At 43.3% G+C, this 19565-nt stretch overlaps 1 protein-coding gene across 1 annotated transcript in view; it reads left to right on the top strand.

Moving 5' to 3' along the window:
- DAGLB (diacylglycerol lipase beta) overlaps positions 1-19565 on the top strand; it is a 74047-nt gene that overhangs the window by 19968 nt on the left and 34514 nt on the right. The window contains exons 4-5 of the mRNA XM_082260655.1: positions 8214-8475; positions 14021-14143. Coding sequence (XP_082116781.1) covers positions 8214-8475; positions 14021-14143 — 385 coding nt within the window. The remainder of the gene's footprint in view (positions 1-8213; positions 8476-14020; positions 14144-19565) is intronic.

Raw genomic sequence — 19565 nt, 5'->3', positions numbered from 1 at the left:
AGTCTGTGTCAGTATTTCCAGAGCTGAGGATAAGCCTCTGCAGCCGGTCTGCAGAGGCATGGCCAAACTGTTTGTGAAGCTTCAGGAGAATTTTACGCTTCTCTTTTGTAGACATCTCTGCTGTGATGACAAGAACTTCACTTTCATTGGTGTCCACTTCAGTATTACCATCTCTAATGTCGACACAGTAGTGTCCCGAACTAGTGAGCTCAAGAGGCACTGGTTGCTTGAACATGACAACTTTGTCATTCTCCATGTCTAAAACAGTTCCTGCTCTCTTTAGAGCCATTTTGCTCAGCAGTAAAGGGATATCAACAGGAACAACTTCCGTTTCAATGTGACATTTTGTTGGTCCGATCTTAGCGGGAAGCTTTACCTTTCTGTAGGAGTGTACCACCTGACCATCACCAAATCTGAAAGGTCTACAGCTTGAAGATTCTGTTTGCATCAGTTTGTTTATTTGGCTTTGGCTCAGGTCTTTCATGTAACTATCCAGCCACTTTTCACCACAAACAGTACGTGTGCATGCTGTGTCAATGATAGCTGATCCCAGTGATTCAGTTAGGAAGATCTCCGAGTCCGTCATAACTTTTGTAAACCGTGTAATGTTACACTCTTTGACATTTTCATCTTCTGCTAGCTTTACTTCATTTCTCTGATGAGGACAGTCTTTGGCCCAATGGTACGTGCACGTATGCGTTCGCTTCTGCATGCGAGCACACGGGGCTGGGGGCACTTTAAAAAATTGTTTATTTGATTTTATATTTTTACACTTTCCCTTTTTTTTTTTTTTTTTTTTTATCCCTTTTATTGTTATTACAAGGAATGTAAACATCCCTTGTAATAAGAATAGGGCATAACAGGTCCTCTTTATGGAGAGATGTGGGGTCTATAGGACCCCACATCTCTCCTCCTAGGCTGGAAAGACTGAGATAAAAAACAAACCTTTTTGTGTCTGTACTAATGCCAAATATTGCAGGGTATGTAAACTTTTTGATCAGGGCCATTTGGGTAATTTATGTTGTTATGATTTAAAAAGAAGCCAAACAACTATGTGATAATAAATTACTACATATGATCGCTATCCTTCATGCCAAAAAACTTTTTATTGATCAGTTATATTTTCAATTTGCCAACATTTCCCGATTTCTGCCAGGGTATACAAACTTTTAAACAAATGTATAAAAAAAAAATGCATAACAAAGAGTAATTCCCCTTTTGTTGAGAAAAAATACTTTCCCCTTTGGGTGGTCTATGTACTTTGCAAGCATTTTTAAAAAAACATTGTTGCAGATTCCAATGTCTTGTTATTCTGAAGAAATGGCTCTTTGTGTGTGTGTCCATGTTCAAAATTTAATGGGAGTGATTTTATAACGATCAGCACCTGCAGGGCTCTGAGGAAAGTGGCAGGGGCTGCATCCCTTTGTGTGTGATTTCCCTTTGAAAGTATCTAACCAAAAATGGCATTTTTGTTTACAGAGATGTCCAAAATCAGATTTGTAGGTTAGTGCAGGCTTCTGGGAAAATCCATATGCCAATCACATTACCAGGAAATTGCATTTCTGGGATGCGTTCTGTACACGTTCTGCTACAGCACTGCAGATTGAAAAGGAAAGGTAATTTTTAATGACGCCCAATTACATTTACTTGCGTAGGAATTGTAATGTAAATATAATATATATATAATATAATTTTTTTTTTTATTTAATATTATGAATACCAATATCAATCGCCACTGTGCAGCGCTCTAAATGCAACTAATCACATCAAACTCCTATATGGTCATACAGTGAATATCTGTGCATATATTCAGCCTAAAATGTCAAAGTATTCTCATACATAGAATAAAGTTCATAAAATAAGCCCACTTCATTGAATATATGAACATTCAATCTTCACTCAGTGTACTGTGATTCTTTTCTCTAATTGATGACCTCCTTAACAGAAATATTTAGCTCTGTATGCCGACTTATATAAAGTATAAAGTATTACTAAACCCAGGAGCCTGCATTCGCTATATATCTGATTTCCCACAGTACACAGAACGTGGAAATGCAATTATTTTAGTAAATCTAGACTGCTAAATACGCTTTTTCAGCATTTAAATAGCAGTCCAGTGACTGATTTGGATTTTGGGGGGGACCCCACGGTGTTTAAAAAAAAATTAGCATGGGGTTCCCCTAAAATCCATACAAGACCCAAAAGACTCTGTTATGGATTGGGGGGGGACCCCCCACTTTGACAGGGGGAACTGTTCATAGCTGAGTCATGTGGTGTTAAGGACTCTGCAGCTGGCTTACCAACCCGCTCCTTAACCACCAGCTATTGTTAAAGACGCCAATGGCTGCCAGCTCCAAAAATTTGCATCTGAATCGCATCAAAAATTGCAGCTGAACAGCTGCTTTGGAAATTGGGAAATATTGAGCCGGACAGGTGTGAACCTGGCCTTAATGTTTAAAGCGCAGAGTAGGGACATGTATCTCAGATTTTTTTAATTGTTTTCTTTGCACGTGATTGACTAATTTGATTCCAGGTGCTTATTTGATTATATATGCTATGCAATATTTACTCATTGTTAGACGACGTCCTTCCATCAATGTATTCCGAAACTGTTATGGAAAACTATATGATATTTTCTGTATGACTTGACTTTTAATACATTTTATAGTGCAGCAATCCCTTTCTTGGATCGATATGTATTAGAATTTATTAATTTGCTGTTTCTCTTACGTCCTCCGACAGTCGCAGCCCTTCATACAGCCTTCACGAGTGGGTAATGGCGCCCTCTAGCAAGCTAGGCAGTTTTAAATGTTAATAAAAAACTTTCTACACTTAGGCACACCTCCAGGGGGCCGTCCTGACCCAGTTACCACTGTCCTTCAGTTTTATGCTGCCTAGCGTCAGGAGTAGGCTAGGTCTTCCCTGCTGGGACCTAGTGTCTCAGTTTCTTTGTTTTTTTTTACTTCAAAAGTGTTTTTTTCTTTGGAAAATAGCTTTTTATTTCTCTCACTATCGCTAGTTAGTCAGGGTTTTCCTTGAGGACTACAAGCGACAGCAGAGCTGGGCCTTGCACTGGATAATATAGATCCTTATGGAGTCCCAGCCTGCCACCGAGCGTCGCAGGTCATTGGTGCACCCTGGCCTCGCAACGACAGTGCCCCTTGAGATGGGGACGAGCCTGCGGAGTCTTCTTCGACGGGATGTCTCAACTCTGGAACGCCTGTAAGTTGCTAGCATCCTTCCTGGCTGCGGCCCCCTTCCTCCCTGCCCCTGCTGGGGGTTCTCTGTGGTGCATACTGCCATGACTGGGGGATGTTTACTACATCCCCGGAGTGCACTCTGGGGTTCCCTGTGGGGACCAGCGCATGTATTTTTTGCTATATTGGCTCCGCTCGCACGGCTGCCATTTTGGGTGAGGACAGGCTGTTTTGGCCTCCTTGTGTGGGCAGCAGCCATTTTAGCTCCTCATGTTGGCGCTGGTTTGGGCGCCATCTTGGGTGTGGGCGACCGCCTAGTAAGGGCGGCGGCCATTTTGCCAGTGCTTCCTCCTATGTGTTTTCTATCAGGCACCAATTTTTTTTTTTTTTTTTTTTTTGTGCCTCTGGACGGGCATAGGCCTCTAGTGAGTGAGGTCACTTCCTTTTTTCTCTTCACCGCAGCAGCATGTGGCAAGTACACTGGGACACTGTGGGGTGATTTTTAACTGTTTTCTTGGGCATTTTCCTGCAAAAACTTTCTTCTTGTGGCTATAGCTGTTTCTAAGGGGTCTCCACGGGTGGTGCAGTTTTGCGGTGGGGGTCCGCTGGAACCGCCATTTTAAAGGGCCAGCGCTCCGAACATTTTTTATTACAAAAATGGAGTCCCAGGATAGCAAATTCCCCACAGACCTGGTTGGTGCTTCTGGAACCCCTGAATCCTCTTCCATGGCCTCATTATCTGCTGCTCTTGCGACTTTAGCATCTAAAGTGGATCTGTTGATGTCTGGACGCACCTCTCGCAAACGGCCTATGCCCTCCCAGTCTTCTGACTCAGAGCCTGATTTGGTTGCCACGGACAATGTCCCCCCGGAGGGGTCCCAGTCCTCGCATTCCGATGGGGGGGAGGAGGAGGAGGAGTCTTCCTCAACAGCTGCGCGAGAACGCGGAGCTGTGGATGCACTTATTAGCTCCATTAAGGAGACTTTAAATCTTGACGATGAGCCCTCTCAGTCAAGTAATGCGGGCTGCCTTCGGGTTCCGCAAAGCCCAGAAGTCGGGTCAGGTTTTCCCCTGCCCCGAGGTGCTTCACGAAATTGTGAACGACCAATGGCGTCGCATCAAACATATGCTGGTGGTGCCTAAGCGGTTCAACTACCTTTTATGCCTTTGCGGATCCTGTAGACAAGCGTTGGATGTTATCACCTAAGGTGGACCACACTGTTTCTAGGTTGAAAAAATCCACCTTGATGCCTGTGGATGACTCCCCAGTGTTCAAGGATCCGGCGGATAGGCGTGTGGAGACGCTTTCCCGCCACATGTATTTGGTGGCGGGCTCCCTGCTCAAACCTGTGTTTGCTTCAGTGATGGTCTCTCAGGCTGTCACGGAATGGTCCAAGGTGCTTCGGTGCACCCTGGTGGCAGAGTCGGCCTCTCCGACTGCCCTTGACATCGTGGATCAAGTGGCCCAGGTCGTGATGTACCTGTGTAATGTGGCCTTGGGACGAGGCTCCCTTGGTCGCATGACTGTCTGCGGTCGGGTTTGCAGTCCGCCGCATTATTTGGCTAAAAAGCTGGTTGGCTGACCACGCTTCCAAAAAGACTGTGTCTGATGTCCCTTATGTGGGTAGTCGTCTTTTTGGGGACACTCTGGATGAGTTGATTAAGGGGCTTATGGGGGGTACGAGTACCCTTTTGCCTCAAGCCTCTAAGGGAAAATCCCCCCCGCACTAGGCAGAGTACTTTTTTTTTTTTTTTTTTTTTTTTTGGTTTTTTTTTTTTTTTTCAAAGCTCCTCAAGACCTCAGGTGGTGACAAGTAGCCGTGGTCGGGTAAGCCCAAGGCCGGTCAGGCCGGTTCGGCGGCCCAGTCCACCTCTTCCTGAAGGGACGCCTTCACTTGTTTCAGGGGTCGGGGGAGGTCTGCATTGTTTTCAGGAACCCTGGTTGTCCAGAATTCAGGACAGGTAGGTTCACAAACTGATTTGTTCAGGGTACAAGATCGAGTTTCCATCTCTCCCTATAGACTGGTTCTTTTCATCAAATCTCCATCTGACTCCTGATCGTCTCAGAGATCTCATGGGGGCGGTACAAGATCTTCTCGCCCAAGGAGTCATTGTGCCAGTCCCTTCATGGGACAGGTTTCGTGGTTTTTATTCCAATCTGTTCACAGTGCCCAGAAAAGAGGGCAAGGTGCGTCCAATTCTGGAGTTAAGTCTCTAAACCGCTTTGTGAGGGTACAGAAGTTCCAGATGGAATCCATCCGGTCGGGGGTGGCGTCGTTGAGTCCCGGGGACTTCCTGGCCTCCATCGTCTTGAAGGATGCGTATCTGCACATCCCGATCTATGAGGGTCATCAGAGGTGTCTCCGCTTCGTGGTGGCAGAGGAGCATTTTCAGTTTGTGGTGTTGTCCTTCGGTCTCGCTTCGGCTCCCAGGGTATTCACCAAGGTTTTGGCTCCGGTGCTGGCTTTACTGCGTTTAAAGGGGATTGCGTTCCTCAGTTATCAGGACAACCTCCTGTTAAGGTCGAGCTCGTGTGCCACTTTGACGAGCGATCTGTCGGTCACGGTTCAGACGCTCCAGGAGTTCGGGTGGACCATCAACTTCGGTTCGCCTCCTGTACCTGGGGATGGTCCTGGACTCCGCTCAGGCGAAAGTCTTTCTCCCGGAGGACAAACTCCGGACCCTGCAGGGTGAGATCAGGTCCCTCAGGGACAGCGATCTCTCCTCTCTACGGGCCTGTATGTGGTCCCTGGGTCTGATGGTTTCGGCTTTCGAAGCCATCCCGTTTGCTCAATTTCACACGAGAACTCTGCAAGCAGAGATTCTTGCCAGGTGGGACAGAATGCCTCATTCGTTGGACAGGAGGATTTCTCTGAGCCACCTCGCCAGATTTGATCTTTTGTGGTGGCTCCTGTCACCAACTCTGACACAAGGCAAGTCCTTCCGGCCTCTGCTGTTGGCAGGTGACAGCATAACCGCTGTGTATTCAGGGCTCGTGAGTGACGGTCTATCCCTATTCATTTTGGTGCCGTGACTCGGATGTGCAACTGGCTGCTGCCTGTCACCGTATCCTCCACGATTCATAATAGCAGACAAGCGGGGGCCCCAGGTGACTCGGGCCATCCCTATCTAAGAAACACCTGGTACAACGTGGCATTCCAAAGGAGAAGTCCTTGTATATTATCCCAGTGATTACATGCTGTTTCTATCTGCTGTTCTGGTGAGTGCGGAACCTGGAGGGGTCACTGTCACCTGGAGCACTTTATCTTCTGTTTTGCACTGGAGCACTTTGGATTTTATTGATCACTTATAATGAAAGGACTTTTTTCACTTAAATTGCCTTTTATGTATCTGTATGATTTTTTTCACATTATGCACATTATATATTTTAATGCTTAATTTTTTAATATATAATCTTGTTTTTATGCTAGCGCTGTTTTTAATATTGATTTCACATTTTTATCTAAGTTTTTTTATCTAAGTTTTTACAAACAGCAGCTGCATCACATCTCATTTATTTTATTCATTCACATTCTTATATATTTTGGTAAAGCGCGCGGTTTTAAATTATTATTTTTTTATAATTCTTTTCCAGTGTCCCTTGGCGACGAATTACTTGATTCGCACCTTTATTCAGGGGGTGCAGCATCTGGCTCCCCCGAGGAAGGCTCCTTTGCCTCCCTGGGACCTGAATTTGGTGTTCTGTTTGCAACGGCCTCCCTTTAGGAACATGAGAGAAATACCTCTGCCTGTGTTGTCCCAGAAAGTTGCCTTTCTGGTAGCTATCACGTCTGCTCGCAGGATGTCTGAGTTGGCGGCTCTGTCTTGCCGTTCGCCTTATCTGGTTGTTCATAGGGATAAAGTGGTCCTGCGACCCAACCAGTTATTTGTCCCAAAGGTGCTGTGTCTTTCAACCTCAATGAAGATATTGTGTTGCCTTCGCTTTGTGCTAAGCCCATGCATCCCAAGGAAGTTGCCTTGCATTCCTTGGATGTGGTCCGGGCGGTCAGGGTTTACCTGTCTGCCACAGAGTCTTTTAGGAAGTCTGATTCCCTGTTTGTCCTTCCTGAGGGACCTCGGAAGGGTTCGTCTGCGGCAAGCCGGCAACCATTTCTAAATGGATCAGACAGACTATTGTTCAGGCCTATTCAATCAAGGGTCAGGTTCCTCCTTTCCCTGTAAAGGCACATTCTACTAGAGCCGTCAATGCCTCTTGGGCGCTTGGCCATCAGGCTTCTGTGGCTCAGGTGTGCAAAGCAGCAACCTGGTCATCGGTGCACATTTTCGCAAAGTTTTACAAACTTTTTATGTGCTGGCATCCTCGGATGCTTCCTTTTGGCCGCAAGGTTTTGAGTGCGGCAGTTGTTGTAAGAGACGTGTTTTTTTTCTGTCTCTTCCTGGGGTGTTTTTTTTTTTCTTATTCTGGGTTAGCTCCTGTTTGAGCTTTGGTTATTACCCTGTTGGCTCAGTTGTTTTCTGGCCTGGTTGATACGTTGCCTTTTTTGGTAGGTTGCGTCTTCTCACTCCTCACACCTGCACTGCTTTGGGACGTCCCACTTATGAAGGCTGTATGAGGGGCTGCGACTGTCGGAGGACGAAAGAGAAAATAGTTTATGAACTTAAAAGCTCTTTTCTCTGAGTCCTCCGACAGTCCCAGCCCATCTGGGGGTAATTGCCTTCCGGTACTGCTTGCTACAAAACTGAAGGACAGTGGTAACTGGGTCAGGATAATGTCTGAGGGACGGCCCCCTGGAGGTGTGCCTAAAGTGTAGAAAGTTTTTTTTTTTTAACATTTAAAACTGCCTAGCTTGCTCCTGCAGAGGGCGCCATTACTCGTGAAGGCTGTATGAGGGGCTGCGACTGTCGGAGGACTCAGAGAAAAGAGTTTTACGGTAAGTTCTTACAAAAACTCAATTTTTTTTTTCCACGTAACTGGAATTACTCTTTTTTATTTATTTTTTATTTTTTTTTATTATTAATAGGTATGTTTTTCCCTCTTGCTTCTGTGTATTGCAGTTGGATTATCATCCTGTTTACGACAATTGCCGTTATGATTGTGTTTGACCCGCTTGGCCACAAGAAAGCTCTGTATTTTGTGGATAGACCAGATCACAACCTGGAGAGTAGTCAATCGCAGCAGCTACTGTACAATGTCAAGAAGGCGGCTTCAAGAGTCTGGGAGACCCGGATCAGACTTCTGTGCTGCTGCGTAGGCAGTGACAATGACAACAGAGTGGCTTTCTCGAGTATCGCTGAACTCTTCACCACTTACTTTTCTGTAAGAGAGTTTCATAAAACTTTTTTTTTTTTTTTTTTTTTTTTTTATTGCCATTATGGCCATCATTGAGGTTTTATCCTAGGACCTGTTCACATCGATGGGCTGCGGTTTGTGATTTTTATGTGTGAACAGTGCAAGGAAAGTACAATGGAAGAAATTTATCAAAACTGGAGCAGACAGATTCTGGAGCAGCTGGGCATAGTAACCGATCACATTTTATCATTCTGTTTGTTCAGTTAAGCTTTGAAAGTAAAAGAAGCTAATTGGTTGCTATGCTCCCCTAGATTTTGGCTAAGATTTGATACATTTTTAATTAATTTAATGCATTGCATATACCAGCCCAGAGCTTTTAAAGGTCCACAATTATTCCTTATCTGTCACTGGTGTATTTTTCTGTGAACGTTCTCTTTTTCTTCACTCTTAAAGTGATATTAAAGGCACATAAAAGAAAAAGAACCTGGTATACTTACCTGCTATGTGCAGTGGCCTTGCACAGAACAGTCCCAATTCTCCTCTTCTCTGATCCCCTGCCAGGGCTCCTTCCCCTTCCTCCTGCCGAGTACCCCCAGAGCAAGCAGGCTCGCTCCCGAGACGCTGCTCTTCATGTCCATTCACACACACAGCTGTATTTTGACACACACAAAGTAGATTGGCCCTGCTCCCTTCTCACAGAATTTGAATGACAGCAGCCAGAGCCAATCACAGTATCCCTTTACCTTGTGATCAGCTGTGTGCAATGAGCCAGTTATCGGCATTCCTTTCCTCACTGACAGTGTGTGAAGGGGAGAGGAGAGCCGATAATCGCCTTGTATTAAAGGCACATCTACACTGATAATCAGGGCACTAATTATCAGTGTTCTGATTTTAATTGCAGTCCCAACAAGTGGCCACCAGTGCTGCCTGTTAGCTGTTTGCAAAATGTTATACTTTGAAAAGTGTTTTTTTTTTTTTTTTCAAAATGTTTCTGTCGTTTTCCGTTTGCTTAACAAACCCCAGTGGTGATAAAAGCGGTAGTATCCCGCTTTTTTACACTTTTACCTACAGGTAAGCCTATAATAAGGCTTACCTGTAGGTACAATTAATATCTCCTAAACCGACACGGTTTAGGAGATATTTGCAGTGCATGCAGCCGCTCACGCGAGCGGCGCATGCGCTCTGAAGGTCCGGGGGGACCTTCAGTTTTGCTTCCCGGGAGCTTGCCGGAAAATCACTCCCGCGCGCATGCGCGGGAGTGACGTCTTTGCGGCTCCGGCCAATCACAGCGCCGGAGCCGCCGAACCCGGAAGAGACGGCGAGGGATCATGGCAGTGCCTGCAGCGATGTCCGGGGGTCTGTGTCGGGGCTTCATTCTAAGGTAAGTAATACATAATGAGCTAGTATGCGATGCATACTAGCTCATAATGCCTTTTGTCTTGCAGGTTTTTTTTTTTTTGCGTTTTTGGGTTTAAATACCACCAAAAAAAAAAAGCTCTAATTGTGTGATAAAAATGATAAAAATTGAATGTGGGTCGAGTGTAGCATGAGCGTGCAATTGTCATTCAAAGTGTGTTAGCACTGAAAGCTGAAAAGTGGCCTGGGCAGGAAGGGGGTGAAAGTGCCCAGTAGGGAATAAAAAAAAAAAAAGTAAATCTTTAGCATCCCTTTAATTAAAGAAAATCCTTTTATTGAGAGAAATATGTGGGCTGCCATTGTTGACTTCCCTCTGAAACTAATTGCCTGCCTGCATGTCTTCAGCATTATTTACTGCCCTGGAACAAACATGTTTTCTGTTTTTTTTTTTTTTTCCAGTTACTCAGAATGTATTGAAGTTGTAAAATGGCATTACACCTTTTTCCATGTAAACTATTTTTGAACGACTTCAACCTTTTCTGTAGAAACAATGACTTTCCCATACATGTAAAGAATAAGCAGACGTGGAACAAGCAACCCTCTGGCTATGTTTTAAAAAAAAAAAAAAAAAAAAATGTGCTGAGTTTGGGTGTATCAGAGTGCCCCCTACTGGACAGTGTGGTTCCTACATGAGTGCTGTGTTCTTGTTATCATAGCAACTGCCAGAAGCATCATAGGTTGCAATACACTACTGTTATATTATTCCTACTACTACTGATACAGTGTCTGAAAAACCCTCGCTGAGCAGATATGAATCTGGTACATATGGCTCCCATGAATTAGTAGGAACAGTTCTCATTCTCTGTGTAAATTTTGCTATTATTGATATTTTAGAGAAAGGGACAGTGACAATACTTTCATTGTCAGGTCTGCATATTTGCTTCTTTCTTATGAAAAAGGGTAAATTGGTTGTGCTTGATTAAGAATACTCCTCATCGGTTTAGGAAATTAAACATCAAGTCCACCCAAAGTTGAATATGTTTTGATTGCATGCCTGCAGGTTGAATATATATATATATATATATATATATATATATACACATACATTTTTTTATATATCTTTCGGGGATGCTGGTGATGCAGCAATTGTGAGACTATTTTTACTTTTTGTTTTTTGCTTTTTCGCTTTATTTCATTAAAGCGGAGTTCCAGCCATTTCACTCACCTGTCCAATGGTCCAGCGATGCGGCCGCCCGAAGCCTCGATCCTCTCCTTCGGCGCCGGCATCACTGCTGTGGGCACCCGGCTGTGACAGTTTGTGGCTTCACAGCCGGGTACCCACTGCGCATGCGCGAGTCGCGCTGCGCGCCGTGATTGGCCGGCAATCTTTTGGGACCTCTGACATGTCCCAGAAGATTGCAGGGAGGGAGGGGGAGAGGTGAACTTCCGCTCAGGGCCCTGCGGCGCTCCGAGCGGAAGTGGGAGCGGGTACCTGTCAAAACTAGGTACCCGCTCCCCCCCCCCCCCCCAAAAAAAATGACATGCCTAATGTGGCATGTCCGGGGGTTAGGACCACCTAAAGCGGAAGTTCCACTTTTGGGTGGAACTCCGCTTTAACATGGACCTGAACTCAGAAAGTAAATATCTGCTATGTTCTAGGGAACATCAGGAAATGGTAATTTTTGCCTAAGCAGTACCCTAAAAAAATTACCATTTTGACCTGATTTTCCTTCTGAAAAATAGTAGTACACTTCTTGATATGAGAGGGTGCTTTAGCGTTTGTGTTTACAGCCTCATCCTTGTGCATTTGTTTGGTGGTGTGGTGTGCAGTGTCAGTCTAAGGCATTGCTGCCTCTCACTGCTAGTCTCAGGAGATTTGTAGTGAGATTTGGTAATAACGCTGCTGTGCTGCTCACTGTGCTCCTTGCTGGTGGCTCTGACATGAAAAAGCAAAGCCCTGTCTCTACCAAGATGGCCACCTCCATACGGAGACACCATGTGTAGAACAAGCCTTGGTAAGTCGGTAATTGGGAAACAATCAGCTGCAGGGAGATCACATGAATATGGTGACTAGTCTTTTGCCCTCTGCCTGTCTTTTTTGGGCACAGCTTCCAGAGTTCTGTTCTTTAAGGCTTCAACAGAAAAGGGTTAGGACAATTGGGATATAGAAATAGTAATATTCAACTAAAACAGAAATATACTTTGGGTGGACTTGACCCCTGGATGCTTAAAGCAGAACCAAAGTCTTCATACTTAACTGTCCAGTGGTCCTGCCCCAACATCTTTTAAATGCCAGTCTTTGGGCCTCTTCATTGGGCGGTAGGGGATGACGTTACTCCTGTGTATGTACAGGAGGTCGTCATCCCAGCACGTGGAGACCACCCCAGCACTGTAAGCTGAGCTATGCATGCAAAGCTGAGTTTAAAGTGCCAGAGGAGATGGTGGGCAGGCAGATTGGGGCATTTTATTACAGAAGAGACAGTGCAAGTCTCTTATGAAATAAAAGCCTGCCTGCTTGCAGTTTTTTTACAGTGAGACTTTAATTCAGCTTTAACGCCAGCATTTTTTTTTCTTTTCGGTAGAGTGGTGGCTAGAACTACCCTTAGATGAATCTACCTTTTTAACTTCCAGATTTGTAGTGCTGTCTTTATCCCTTTTGGTCATATTTCCTCTCTCACTTCCTGATGCAGTGACAACAATGTAAGTGAAGAGAAGCTCCCAACTAGATCATAGTAAATGTGGCTGTTGTTGGGCTTTAATCGTACACTTAAATCAAAATTGAAAGTTGAAATCTTTAGGTTGTCATACAGGTGCAGCTGTAATGCACCAATCCACCCTACCCCAATGTCTGCTGTGATCGAGAGTCCCTGATTGTAATACAGGGGAGAGCTTAGAAAACACACCCACAGCCAGTTCCTTACTGGCTCTCACATACAGAAAACCTGATGTAAACAGAATCTTACAAGAAGCTTCCCACAGCTACCAATGAAAGTCAGAAAAAGAGGAAATTGCATAGAACAGAGCTTTTGTGCCAGTAAACTACCTGGGGTTTGGCTGCAGTGGATTAGGAAATCTAAGGTGAATGATTGACCCGATTTTAGCATAGTCAGTGTTTTCAGAAAAGCATTCATAGTTTACTGATTGGTTTCACTTGTTTTCTAGAATAGAGTGCCATTTCTGACGTGTGTTCTATCCCCAGACTTGAGTCTTAGTGCCCATTCACACTAGGGCGACTCACGAGGCGACTTGTGTCGCCCCCAGGTCGCCCGACATAACCAAAGCAATGTAATTCAATCAGTCCTGTCTTAATTGGCACTACTGAAGTCGCTCCGACTTCAGAAAAGGGTCCTGTACTACTTTGAGGCGACCAGTGATCCGACCTGTCCCATATACTTCAATGGGAGTCGCCTCCTTATCTTAATTGAAGCGACTTGTCATCCGACTTTCCAAAAAAATGGTATTGAACAAGAAAAGAGTATAATTTTTATTAAAACATGAATATGTCTTCTGTCAACCTGGCCATGTTTCTTGCAGGCATTTATCGGGCATTGTTTTAGTCAGGCATGTATTTTTTTGTATTTAGTGTCTGGGGGGGTCTAAAAAATGTACCTGTCAAGTTTCATCTCTGTAGCATGTCCAGAACCCCCAAAAAATAGCATTTTTCTTATAATTTCAGTAATGCGGCTTCACTCCGGGTGGCTTTTTTTCTTGCAGGCATTTATCGGGCATTTTTTGGGCGTCTTTGGAGGCATGTGCTTCTTAAAAATTATATGAAAAAAGCTCTTTTTTTTTTTTTTTTTTTTTTTTTAAGTTTCTGGACAGACAGACAAAAGATGTTTTTCCTTCAATGTGAGTGACCTCAATTAGCATTCTTATCTACTTTCTAGCATTAAGCTAGACATTCCACAGTTCAGCCACTCCTACACCTCCCCCATAAACGTTATCTGTACATTAGTCTGCCATACTTTTTTGTAATATGTAAAAAAAAAAAAAAACAGGAAAAGGAAATTAGGTCACAACACATCATATTGTGATTGGCCAAATAAAAAGTCGCCTCGCGCTGAAGTCACGCTGGAAGCGACGCGACTTTAGTGGTCGCGGCAGTGTGAACCGGCACTTACAATTGTCCAATTCCATTTCTGCAAGTGATTGATAATTTTGTTTACAAAGCTGTTGATCTGCTTTGTGCTAACATTTACTGACATTTTCCTTGTAGGACACAGATTTGGTTCCTAGTGACATTGCTGCAGGACTGACTCTCCTTCACCAGGAGCAGGACAAAGTTGAGCTAAGCCGGGATCCAGATGAAGTGCTTTGCCGGTCTCCAACTCATTCTGCAGTAAGACGTTATCACCTTTTTGGTTAAATCCCAATTAAAGTCACAAATGTTACATATATGTGTGTGTGTGTGTGTGTATGTATGTATATGTATATGTGTGTGTGTATATATATATATATATATATATATATATATATATATATATATATATATATATATAATAATATAGTGTATGTATGTATGTGTGTGTATGTATATGTGTGTGTGTGTGTGTATATGTATATATATGTATATATATATATATAATGTGTGTGTATGTATATGTATGTGTGTGTATATATATATTATTTATTTTCTACATTTGTGTAGACAGACTTATTTACAAACTTCATTGTCGTGGTGCAAGGTGTCTACATATGACAGTGTAGTCTAATAAGCACCAAAAAAAAAGTGCCCATTGAACTTGGTCAGATATGCCATGCCCCCTTTTCTTCTCCACAATATAAGTCTGGTCTGGATAATGATACTTGCAAAAAGGTGCGTGGCTGTTACACAGAGCACTGGAGTGGAAGAGTAAAGGCCCGTACACACGTGCAGATTGTCGGCCGAAAAGATTCGGCAGACGACCGATCGGCCGATTTTCGGTTTGTTAGTATGATGCTTCCGACAGCCGACAGCGCGCTTTCGGCCGAAAATAATCTGTCGTGCAAGCATTAAAATTTTTGTATGCCGACACCAGAGCGGCCGATTGTTCGCCTGTCAATACAGAATTCGGCCGACAGACAGTAGATTTGCAAGACTGGGCATGCTCAGAAAAGAAAAAACACAGGGAAAGTTAACCATCACATGACATCACTTCTGCAGTCGGCTGTAGTCGGCGGACAAAATTCTTGTGCAGTCTTTTGCACTTTTCAACAGACACGACAGCCCGGGGACAAAAGACGGCCGATTGTTCGGCCGACGATCTGCACGTGTGTACGGGGCTTTAAAGAGACTTTAATCCTTCACTCTATAACCCCAATACCAAAAAATTTAAACGCTGTGTAAAATCTACATCAAAACGGAATACAATGATTTGCAAATCTCATAAACCCATATTTTTTTTTTTAAATGGAAAACGTATCACATTTTTTTTAAACTGAAAAAATGTACAATTTTAAGAAAAAAATTTGATCATTTTGAAATTGATGGCAGCAACATCTCTCAAGGTGGTACAGGGCAACCAAAAGCTGGCAAAGTACGACGCAGTTCCAAAATAGTTGGGCAGGGCCATGTTTACCATGGTGTAGCATCCCCTCTTCTTTTAAAACTCGCTAAATGTCTGGGAACTGAGGAGACCAGTTGCTGGAGTTTTGGGAGTTGGGAGAAGAATTTGGTCCCGTTCTTGCCTGAGTACCTAGATATATCATTCATCAGTGATGGTGCCTTTCCAGATGTGCAAGTTGCCCATTCCATTTGCAGTATGCACCCTCATGCCATCAGAGATGCTGGCTTTTGAAGTGAGTGCTGATAACAAGTCTGTAGGTCCCTCTCCTCTTTTGTCTGGAGGATGCAGCGCCCAAGGTTGCCAAAAAGAAGGTCATATTTTGATTTGTCTAACCACAGAACAGTTTTCCACTTTACAACAGATCACTTTTAAATGAGCTTTGGCCAAGAGAAGACAGCAGTGTTTCTGTATCATGTTCAGATATGGCTTCTTCTTTGCATGATAGAGCTTTTTCTTCTATGTTTGGATAGCACTGTGAACTATATTCAGACAGTGATTTTTGGAAGTAGTTCTGAGCCCATGCAGTGATGTCCATCACAGAACCATGCCTGGTTTTAATGCAGTGCCATCTAAAGGTCCGAAGATCACAGGCATCCAATATTGCATTTCGGCCTTGTCTCTTGTGCACAGAGATTTCTGCAGATTCTCTGAATTTTTTGATGGTGGAATGTACTGTAGATGACTATATATTTAAGGTCTTTGCAATATTATGTTGAGGAGCATTATCCTGAAATTTTCGACAAATCTAGACACCGCTTTTCACAGATTGGTGAACCTCTGCTTATCTTTATTTCTGACTCTCTAGGATGCTTTTATACCCAATCATGTTACTGACTACCACTTACTTTGGCAGCTTTTGTTGCCCTGTCTGAACTCTTTGAGACCTGTTGCTGCAATCTATTTAAAAATTACCTTATTGTTTTTCTTAAAATTGTACATTTTCTCAGTTTAAACATTTGGTATGTTTTCTATTTTCTATTGTGAATTAAAATATGGGTTCATAAGATTTGCAAATAATTGCATTCTGTTTTTTATGTTTTTTGGAATTGGGCTTGTACCAAAAAAAAAGTGTTTTCATTACTTTGCTGTGCTAAGATTTTTCCCTTCCTTTTTGTCCAAGCGAGCAAATGGGAAATAAGGGAATATTTTACCAAATTTGGTTACAGACACCAATAAATACCATACCTAATTTGTCAGTGTTTCCTACTTTTTTTACAAAACTAAACAGAAAAGTTTTGGTCTGAGGAAGGGGGCTTGTCTCCCGAAATGGGCCAGCTTTCCAACTCCACCATACTGTAGTTGTGATTTGATGCGCTTATAATTCCTTTGTTTGTGAGTATATGCTTTTGGCATTTTAATAAACTGGTTTTGGTATTGAAGGTAATGGACTAGGCGTTTGCACACTCCTTTCTTTTTGTTATAGTGTTCTGGAGTCTCCCCCACTCCAGGGAGAGCAGCACTGCCTATAACATTGCCTCATTAACGGATGTGAGTCTTAAGCCCCGTACACACGTACCGATGGTCGGCTTACAAATGTTCCTCTTTTCTCCCCGGGATGTCGGTGTCTGCTGAAAAGTGCAAAGACAGCACAAGGACAGCACAAGAATTTTGTCCGCCGACTGCAGAAGTGATGTCATGTAATGGTTAACTTTCCCTGTGTTTTCTATTTTCTGAGCATGCCCAGTCTTGCAAATCTGCGGTCTGTCGGCCGAATTGTGTACTGACAGGCGAACAATCGTCCGTTCTGGTGTCGGCATACAAATATTTTCATGTTTGCAAGAAAGACTTTTGTCCGCGGATTGTGCGCAGACATCTGTCGGAGGCACCATACTAACACGCGTACAATCGGCAGATCCTTCGTCCACCGACGTTTGTATGCCGACGATCGGTACGTGTGTACGGGCCTTTAGTGAGCGCTGAGGTTTTGTCTCTGATCTAGAGAAGAAAAGGTTTGGCTAGGCCAGTTGACACCATAAAAGGTGAACTTAAGCATGCATGGTTTTGTGCATTCCTGCTAGCCCATTTTTTCCCAGTGGGCTGCAAAATGTGCAAAAAGTACGGCAGGCACACCTTTTAAAATCACACCAGACTGCATGGTTCTGTGGTACCATGTGGTTTAATGGCTACAAATGCACCCACATTTGTGAGATGCCATTAAGAATTAATGATACCCATGCTTATCTGCAGGTGGCAGCGTGTTCCCGCGCAGGCCAGGAAATGCGAGCAGAAGAGTGTGTTTCTTGCACCGCAAGTGGCGTGAACCAGGCCAGGAAGTAAATCTTCTGCAAAAAATGTTTTTCTAGTTTTGTGTAGAACAGGGAAGGAATCAAAGTTGCTAATTAAATCGTAGGTTAAATCATAGCTAATCTATCATAGGTCTCCTTATGTCAGTATAGAACTTATTGCACTGACCAAACCAAATTGAGTCTCTTAGATTCGGAGTAATGTTCTAGATTCTTTATGGATGCGAAGTATCCACTGGCATCATCTGCGATTCAATTAAGTGTTTTTGTAAATAGTTTATATGTATGTCCATGAGGTGCACCTCTCCTATTGGTCAGAATAAAACTATGAATGCTCCTGACCTGGAGTATATTTAGTGGAGCCACTCGATGTTGCGATATTTTGGTGCAAACCACCACAAAAATTGATAACTGGGCATGTGGTGTAAGTTGCAAATTTTTATTCTTCTCTTCCTAAAACAGATACATAAATATATAATCTCACCACAATTATTTGTGATGTTCTTCCCATCTGCATTGACATATGTAATATTCATTAGCCTGTTTTAATGTTGCCAGCCATGTCATTGATACTGGATAATCTTCTACCCAGCTCTGACCTTGCTATGGCATCAGCTTACTTCCCGTCAGTTTTACAAGGGCTTAATATAGTTAAAATAAAAGCAACATATAAACACTTGCCACTTTTCCTCCAGTTGCAGAAGTGTAGCAATGACCATAAACAACTTCTGGTCACTTACATTACCTCTCCCTCTTTAAATGGAGATGTGGGTGATTCTAATGACATTTAAAATAGTGTATTTAAAAAAAAAAAAATGACCCTATTTTAAACCTTATATCTGTGCAATCACGCACTGCCAATGAATAACACCTGTACTACTTGAATGGGTGTGGCCTAGAATTTCAAATGACGGCCCCTAGATACCACTACTAAAGCCTAAATTGATGCTAAACTCAGTCGTTAACAAGATGGCCTCTATGCAACAGAAGGCATTTTGTGTTCTATAATTTAGTAAGACTTAGTCCATAATGCCGTTGCAGCATGTTTTTCAACAGCATTTCCGGATTGATCCACCAGTGGCAAAGAACATTTGTCGTTGGTATAAACCATTTGAAGAATCGGGGTGTTTATGTAAGGGAAAGAGTCAGGGCACACTTCAGAGGAAAACCAACAAATTCAAGAGCCTTTTCAGTGATTCCTGCACAAGTCTGCCCATCATGCTTGCGATTCCCTCCTACAACTGCTTGGCGTGTGTTAAGACGATGTTTGCTTCTGAGGCCATACCAATTGCAGCTGGTGCAAGCTCTTCGTGCAAGTGACTAAAGAAAATGTTTAGATTTCTGTCATATGCTCTTAGACGACATGGAGGATAACCGCGTTCTACCGCGGTTGAATTTTAGTTATGAAGCAACCTTTCATCTAAGAGGTAAAGTTTTGCGTCCCAATTTTTGCTTATGGAGACTTGAGAATCCACAGAAAGTTGCAGCACGGGCCTAGCCCCTAAATGATGCCAAATGTCGTTGTTCTGATGTATATGTTAAAATTCTCAATAAAAATTATTGAAAAGAGAATCCACAGAAAGCAAGATCATCCAAAAATTATTGTGCTTTGTGCGGTTTAGTTTACAAAGAGTTATGACCCTTACTTTTTTTGAGGCAATCCGCTACAAGACATTGCTATCTTGAAATGCTGAAGGACTGGCTTTTCCCACAACTTAATGAAGACTCTGAAGATTTCATTTTTCAGCAAGACGGAGCACCGCCACATTGGCACAACCAAGTTCGCCAGTTTCTAAATAAGACATTGCCTCAACGTTGGATAGGTTGCACAGGACCCCTGGACTTGACACTATACTCTTGGCCCCCAAGATCTCTATACATTGCATCCTGTGACTTTTTCTTATGGGGATATGTAAAGCAACGTGTTTACTTTCCACCATTACCTGCTGACTTAGATGAGTTCAAAAACAGA

This window comes from Pelophylax lessonae (assembly GCF_965119305.1).
Source record: "Pelophylax lessonae genome assembly, chromosome: 6".
In the NCBI taxonomy this organism is placed as follows: domain Eukaryota; kingdom Metazoa; phylum Chordata; class Amphibia; order Anura; family Ranidae; genus Pelophylax; species Pelophylax lessonae.
This window is presented reverse-complemented; position numbering and strand designations above follow the sequence as displayed.